Source organism: Synchiropus splendidus, chromosome 5 (genome assembly GCF_027744825.2).
Source record: "Synchiropus splendidus isolate RoL2022-P1 chromosome 5, RoL_Sspl_1.0, whole genome shotgun sequence".
NCBI lineage: Eukaryota > Metazoa > Chordata > Actinopteri > Syngnathiformes > Callionymidae > Synchiropus > Synchiropus splendidus.
Window position 1 is genome coordinate 1,806,595 of NC_071338.1, and position 7,925 is coordinate 1,814,519.

The following is a 7,925-nucleotide window of genomic DNA, read 5'->3' on the forward strand; positions in this document are numbered from 1 at the left end:
TGTAAGCCACGGAGGAGGCTTTCATGTTTCATGAGGAGGAGCCCAGTCACATAGGGACTGTAATGTAAAGGGAATAATATATGACAGAACCTAAGCCTAGAATTCTGTCACTCATCAGGCCTGCTCATGTGTTTTGAGCGGCTCCCCTGCTGCAGCAGGGAAAAATGTCTCACATGGTTAGCAGAGGTGTTCACTGCCAAGACACACGGAACAGTGGAGAGTGTGTGTTTAAGGTGGAGCTCTCGTGGAGGTGTGTCGCTCTTTCCAAAATCCCTCAGGGCGGAATGTGACACAACTGTACTTGCTAACTGAAGAGAAACACAAACTCGACGGTGAAGAAAGGGATCCGCCGTGCTCAGCGACACATTCCAGGAAGAAACATTAGGGAGTTCCACTACCTGGAGCCGTTTTAAAGGAGATAACTACTGTGTTTAACAGACACACGTTCAGGTGTTTTGACGGGGTGGCTGCCTTATACTTTACTTTACTATATTTGCCATATTTGACGAGAAACCTGGTCTTATAACCACAGTTAGGATCAGTCCTCAATCCTCATCTGCCCTGCTTTACTCTCAAATAAAGCTTTGATGGCACCAAGTTGACAACTCTTCAGTCCTAAACTGAAGTCACAGAGAGCAGAGAAGTATGGTAAGGTAAGGTAACTTTATTGTCAAATATGCTACAGTACGAGACATATAGCATGGATGAAATATCTGTTCTCACAGACCTGGACACGACATACAATCACAGACGAACATAAAGATCACAGACACCACATAAAGATCACAGACAGCAGGATACATGCAACAAAATCGTCACATCAGTCCATCAACCACCGGGAGGAGCACCTAGCTCATGGCAGCATGGCAACATCCTCTGCCCCTGTGGATGGAGCCAAAAGTGCCTGGTGCAGACCCGGGGGCAGAGTAGGAAGGGAGTTCAGCATCATGACAGCCTGGTGGATGAAGCTGTCTCTCAGTCTGCTAGTTCGTGCCCGGTGACTCTGGAACCTTCCCCCTGATGGTAGCAGCGTGAAGAGGCGGTGCGACGGGTGGGTGGGGTCTCCTGCGATCCTCAGGGCTCTCCGAGTGAGGCGAGCCTTGTAGATGTCCAGGAGGGATGGAAGAGGGACCCCGATGATCTTCTCAGCAGTCTTCACCACGCGCGGCAGGGTCTTGCGGCAGGCGATGGTACAAGAGACGAACCACACTGTGATGCAGCTGGTCAGAACACTCTCAATCGTGCCTCTGTAGAAGGTGCACATGATGGGGGACGGAACTCCGGCTCTCTTCAGCTTCCGCAGGAAGTACAGGCGCTGCTGGGCTTTCTTGGCCAGTGCCGTGGTGTTGGTGTTCCAGGTCAGGTCCTGGGAAATGTGAACACCCAGGAACTTGGTGCTGGTGACCTGCTCCACTGCAGCACCAGCGATGAGAAGCGGGGGATGCAGGACAGGTCGTCTCCTGAAGTCCACCACCATCTCCTTGGTCTTCTCCACGTTCAGGCGAAGGTTGTTGTCATCGCACCACTGGACCAGGCGGCACACCTCGCTCCGGTAGTTGGATTCGTCGTCGTTCCTGATGAGGCCCACCACGGTTGTGTCATCAGCAAACTTAATGAAGAGGATTGAGTCAGACACAGGTGCACAATCATGCGTTAGCAGAGTGAATAAGAGAGGACCCGGAGGTATTCCTGCCAACTCGAAGAAAGATGAAACTAGAGATGAAACTAAAGATGAACTAGAAAGATGTCTTTATATTGATCAAGGGTAAAAAAAAATGACGAAATAATATGGAGTTTAAAACTAACACAAATAAAGTGTGACGAAAGAAGCTGTACAGTATGTTTCCAAATAAACATGTTTGACAGTAAACTCACTTCCAAACAATCACATTCCTAGCAGCAATGAATGAGTGAAAGACAAATACCAGCTGAAGTCTTCTTCCATTTCTTAAGGTGCACATCAAAGAATAACATCCCTGAAAATGAGTGAACTGACCTGAGACACTTCTACGAACCACACAGCAGAACTAGCTCTTCCTACCTGGCCTTCAGCTCCTTGTGCTCCTCCCTCAGCTTGCTGAGATCCAGCTGCAGGCGGGCCCGCTCACTGCGGGCATTGGCCAGCTCAGTCTCGTAGGCGGACTTGATCCCGCTCAGGTCGCGGCTGACCAGAGACTCGGACTCTGTGATGCGCAGTCGTAGCCCGGGGTTCTCTGCCTCCCGGGAGCGCACCTTATCAATATCGATGGCCAGCCGGTCGTTGAGGTTGCCAAGGTTCTCCTTCTCCTGCTGTCTGGTGATGCAAGTAGGGGAAGTGGCACCGCGTTTTTTTTGGCCCGGCGTTTCCATTTTTTTCCACTTTTAGAGAGGGTGACTCACTGTCTGCGGGAAAAGAATGAAAAGGGGTCAGGGTTGGCACTGGACAGTATTGAAATCTTCACAACCGCATTGCTAACTAAACACCCGTACAAGCTAACGTGAGACACAATTTGTTTTTAGTCTCTGTCCTCCGGATGTTTTAACAGCTCAGCATGTTGTCCAGCAGGTCTCAGGTGGCTTTCTCCAAAAACTACAGCCTACATATACATGTACATTGTCTGGCCCATTATCACTCTGGAAAATACGAAATATTTTGCTTTGTCATCTCAGGTCGATGCTATGCTAACTACTCACTAGCTAATGTTCACCAACAGTATTGACTCAGTGATACTGCATCAATATCGTACAGTTCTGTTGTAGTAGATCAAGTACGTGTTTAAGTCGCTTAGCAACTGTCAACAATCACACGCTGAGCTATACTTGAATAACTGCACCAGAATATAAAGTCTATGATCAGCCACTCCTCTCGTAACAGCCAGGTTGTTGCTTGAATAGCTTCAGCTCACTGGCATCACGCTTGCCCGCGATCTACAAATACCCATCTCGCCAGCCTACATCAAAAAAAGTCTGCGCATCTATTTCTGCCGTTACGGTAGCGACTTCGTAAGCTCCAGCAAATTGTAGTTGTGTGTTAAGGAGATGATAAATATTATTAAATATTATATAAATTATATTTTATAAATAAATATTATTAAGAATACATATTACAAAAACCACAAGAGCTTAGTGAAATCTTCCACTGGATTCCTGTTCAGGGAGCTCTGCTCTACTATCCCTGTGAGTTTGCAGTGTTTTTGCTGTAGAATTGTAAAATAAATTGACTTTATGTACTGTAATAACATGTGTATTATAAAATTATATATATATATATATATATATATATATATATATATATATATATATATATATAAACTGAAAGAGGTTAGTGAAAACTTCCACTGGATTCCTGTTCAGGGAGCTCTCCTATCCCTGTGAGTTTGGAGTGTTTTTACAGTAGAATTATGAAATAAATTGACTTTATGTACTGTAATAACATGTGTATTATAAAAAATATATATATTAGAAAAAAAACTAAAAGAGGATAGTGAAATCTTTCACTGGAATCCTGTTCAGGGAGCTCTGCTCTACTATCCCTGTGAGTCTGAAGAGTTTTTACTGTAGAATTGTAAAATAAATTGACTTTATGTATTGTAATAACATGTATATTATTTAAAAAATATGGAAAAAAACAACAACAAAGGTTAGTGAAATCTTTCATTGGATTCCTGTTCAAGGTGCTCTTGGCTACCATCCGTGAGTTTGGAGTGTTTTTCCTGTAGTATTATAAAATAAATTGACTTTATGTACTGACTGTAAGACTGTTGAATTTGTGATCAGCCTTTGTTGTTTATTTTATTTTATTTTATTGACAGCACTTTAATCCAAAGCACTTTCCTAGTTGGTGGGATCCCCACACTGACCATGGCAATAAATTTGATTCTGATTCTGAAAACAACCTTAATAAAGTTATTTTTCATTGGAAGTTGATCTATATTACTTTCTATTTTTCTTGTCTTTATTGTTAACAAGGATACAATGTTATGCAGAACTGTACTTATAATAATTTTATAGACAAATGACACCATTTACAGTGGCGGCGGAGAGTTGGGGGATCGCAAAACATTTTCTTCATTTACTTTAGTTATTTACTTTTCCCTACACATATCAGCTAAAAACCTAAATATTTCCTATTTAAGTTATTATATCTCTGGCAATATTGTGTTTACTTCTTTATACTTCATCACATTTTCGTACAACATGATAAAATAGCATTCATTGTGGCAGATTTTATGATTGTTCCTGCTCCTTTGCCTATATGACACAATCAGTTTAAGTTTTTTGCATCTATAGTTCTGACCGTATCCAGAATGAGGCTTTGTCATACATTTCAGTACGTCTCATTTTATATGTCTATAGAGAGATGAAGGAGACCACTATATGTCAAATCTGTATGATTGATGGTCCCCCGGGAGTAATAAAACCCTCCCCTTCCGGAAGTAATAAACCCCACCCCTTTTTATATCAAAAAGAAATTAAAATAATTACCCTCCCCATTTTCATATCAACAGGAAATTAAAATAATAACCCTCCCCCCTTGTTTTTGACAGGAAGGAAAATAATTAACGCTACCAGGGGGTGGAGGGTCGGACAGCTGTATAAACATCACCCCTGTGTGTGTGTGTGTGCGTGTGTGTGTATATATATGTACCCTTCAGACTGTTGCCGGGAACAAGGCCCCGTCGAGCACAACCAACAAGCAATGGCTGTCCCTACATCGATGCGCGGATCACCGGTGATCAGCGAGACGGCTGTGACTGTTATTGAGGACCCATGGATGGGTGCAGGGGCTCCCCGTAAATCCGTAATGTACCTACGGCGTACGCAGGCACCACCCGGGGAATCTTTGCAGGACGAGTGGTCTCTAGAGCCTTACGGACGTCGTGGAAGATGGGGGTACGTGTTTAAGTGCGAAACAGCTGAATTGTGCATTTACCAGCTGGAGGATGGCGAAACCTTGAGTGCCTGTACGGAGACGGCTGTGTTATCGTCTAACGACTGGGGCGTGCTGAGAGAGGTGAAGCCGGAAAATCTTCCCAGGGTTGAAGAAGAAGAACAGCGTCAGAAGGCTGGAGCCGTGTCCAACAAACCTGATAGAACGGAGAGGAAGCCGGCCATCATGGCTATTTGGCTGGCTAAAATGTCAGGATCAGGACGTTGGTCCTTCAGGGCCATCCATAAAGTATCAACAGGAGTCACGGGTGAAGAAGAAGAAGATTTCGTCCTGGAATATTTTAATTCTGATTGTGGTGTATTTCGTACTCTGTTAACCATACCGATGGATGCTTGGAGTGAGAAAATCCAGGAGATTTCTCCAAAAATCGACGGTCTCTTCTACCATAGCCGCTTATGGGATGATGTCATTGTGTTGAAAAAAGCACTGACCTTTTAGACCCACCCCACTTTGGACCACCTACTTGTTAACGGTTGCTATAAAGAGGGCTTTTTCCAGAGCAACACCCTGCAGACGTGCCCGTCGGGACAAGAGAGAGACAACGATGAGGCCAGAAGGTGTTCCCAGACGTATTGGCACTATCTTCCTCGGAGCTGCTACAGGCGGTATCGGGTACGGAATGAACAACTCATCGTCGCTCCCTCTACTACCTGTGGCAGAACACGGGGTGGGTGACGGTCATAAGTACGACGGTTCTAACAACGACACGCCAGACAGAGAATGTCCTTCATCGGCCATCAAAGACGACGCAAATGACTCTGATGCAGCTGAAATGGAAGATGTGGATGGTGACGAGGAACCTGTAGGGAGAGCAACAACCTCCTACACCGAGAACATCCGCCTGCTTCATCCTCAGCTTCTCAAGACCAAGAACCAGCAGCTAATGATGAAACGGATGGATGGATAAGCGGTTTCTTCCTGAAAGCTGTAAAGACAGTTGTATTTCATCTACTAGGTAAAACCATGCGCATGTACTGGAGGGAGATCTGCTACGGTTGCCAAGTAGACCATCCCAGCCAACTACAACACAGCTGTCTTGAAGAGATGGAGGATGATTTCTACAGCCTTAACTTCCATCCGTTGATGAAGAGACTCTGTAACAAGAACTTTCTGCCTGCTGTACAACACTACTTGACCATGAATGACGTACAACCGGAGAAAATGAGAATCAAGGCTACGGCTGAGGCAGTCTTGCTTGAAATGAGGTCTCCGAAATCAACTGTCTGGAATGAATACATCAAACACGAGCCTGAGGATCTTTTAATTGAACGTCTGGAATCAGCAAGTAGAATCTGGAATAGAACGCCGGTCCTGGGTGATGCCACAAACACGAGATTCCCTCGTATGTGATTTACTTTTTTTCTTTACTCTCTTTGTATAACATTACACTCGAATCCTGACATAAGCTGTTTAATAAAAAACATTAAGAAGCATATTCTGATCTCAGCTCATTCATTTCTCGTTTAGCATGTCGGTGAAACACATCATTAAAAGAGTTTATTACAATCCTCTTCACCCTGGGAGCTATGGAGGTGTGGATCGCCTTCGCCGAGGGGTGCAGGTTGAGACTGGAAAACCAGTCAGTTCTAAATCTATTAAAGATTTTTTTTATCAAAACAAGATGCTTACGCCCTGCATAAACCAGCCAGAGTAAACTTTCCGAGAAACAGAGTATTTGTTCACAGGCCTCTTCAACAATTCCAGGCCGACCTATGCGACATGCAGGCACTGGCTAGATATAACGACGATCAAAATTACTTGTTGACTGTTATAGATGTATTTTCAAAGAAGGCCTATGTACGCGTTTTAAAAAGAAAGACTGCGATTGAGACAACGAAGGCGTTTGAATCAGTGCTGGAGGAGAGCGGGACGCCTGCAAAGCTACAGACGGACGACGGGAAAGAATTTTTTAACAAGAGTTTCCGGGCTTTGATGGAAAGGAAGGGTGTTAATCATTTTTCAACAGCGAGTGACGTTAAGGCCTCTGTGGTTGAGAGATTTAACCGCACTCTTAAAAATCGGATGTGGAGATATTTTACAGCTAAAAACACTCTGTCTCTAAAACTCTATCTATCTCATCTATCTCTATCTCTATCTATCTATCTATCTATCTCATCGAGGTTTTACAGGATCTAGTAAAGAGTTATAATCACAGCTATCACAGTAGTATAAAAATGACACCGATGGAAGTAACTAAAGAAAATACTCTGCAAGTGTTTGACAATCTTTACATTAGACCGTCGAAAGGTCTCCAGAAGCCGAAATTTAAGGAGGGCGATCATGTTCGGATATCAAAACTGCGAGGTGTATTTGACAAAAAGTATGAGCAGAGTTTTACAGACGAGATATTTACGATAACTGAATGTATTCACCGCAACCCGCCTGTGTATAAATTGAAAGATTTCGACGGTGAGCCCATCCAGGGGTCATTTTATGATCAAGAATTACAAAAAGTACAACTCGTAAAGGATAAAGTATTTCACGTGGAAAAGATTCTCAAGGAACGCCGCGTTAAAGGAGAGAGACAAGTCTTTGTCCAGTGGAAAAACTGGCCTGAAAAATTCAACAGCTGGGTAAAAGCTTCAGATATAAAAAATATATAAGACGATCCTCCTTTACACAGGGAATCATATCATCATGTGCAGCTCAAACAACGCAGGCTTCTATGTGACTTTACCATCAAACGCCAGTGCAAAAGTTTTACAAGACAACTCGATTGGTACTTTCCGCGTTGATTTAGCACAACATATCGATTTAAACAGAAAATGGGAGGTTGCTTTGACGGAGATTACATACCCTCACACGTGGCATAATATTCCGGAGGATGCGGCGTCATTTTACTGGAAACCGAACCCTAGAGGACCTGATTCCAGCGCAAACACGGCTCCCTCGAGAGGATCAGATACAGATGCTAACACGCCGCGACGGCATAAAGATGAATTTCATAGAGCCTTGGCGAGACTTAGGGCTCCGGATCCTGACGCTGGCTCCTCAA

At 43.9% G+C, this 7,925-nt stretch overlaps 1 protein-coding gene across 1 annotated transcript; it reads right to left on the bottom strand.

Moving 5' to 3' along the window:
- Positions 1-1,248: 1,248 nt before the first annotated feature.
- LOC128759546 (lamin-A-like) lies at positions 1,249-2,369 on the bottom strand. Its single transcript, XM_053866594.1, has 2 exons — positions 2,042-2,369; positions 1,249-1,609 (listed from the first exon to the last, which is right to left on the bottom strand). The coding sequence occupies exons 1-2, from the start codon at positions 2,347-2,349 to the stop codon at positions 1,498-1,500; spliced, it is 420 nt and encodes a 139-aa protein (XP_053722569.1). The 5' UTR covers positions 2,350-2,369; the 3' UTR covers positions 1,249-1,497.
- Between the last annotated feature and the right edge of the window lie 5,556 nt (positions 2,370-7,925).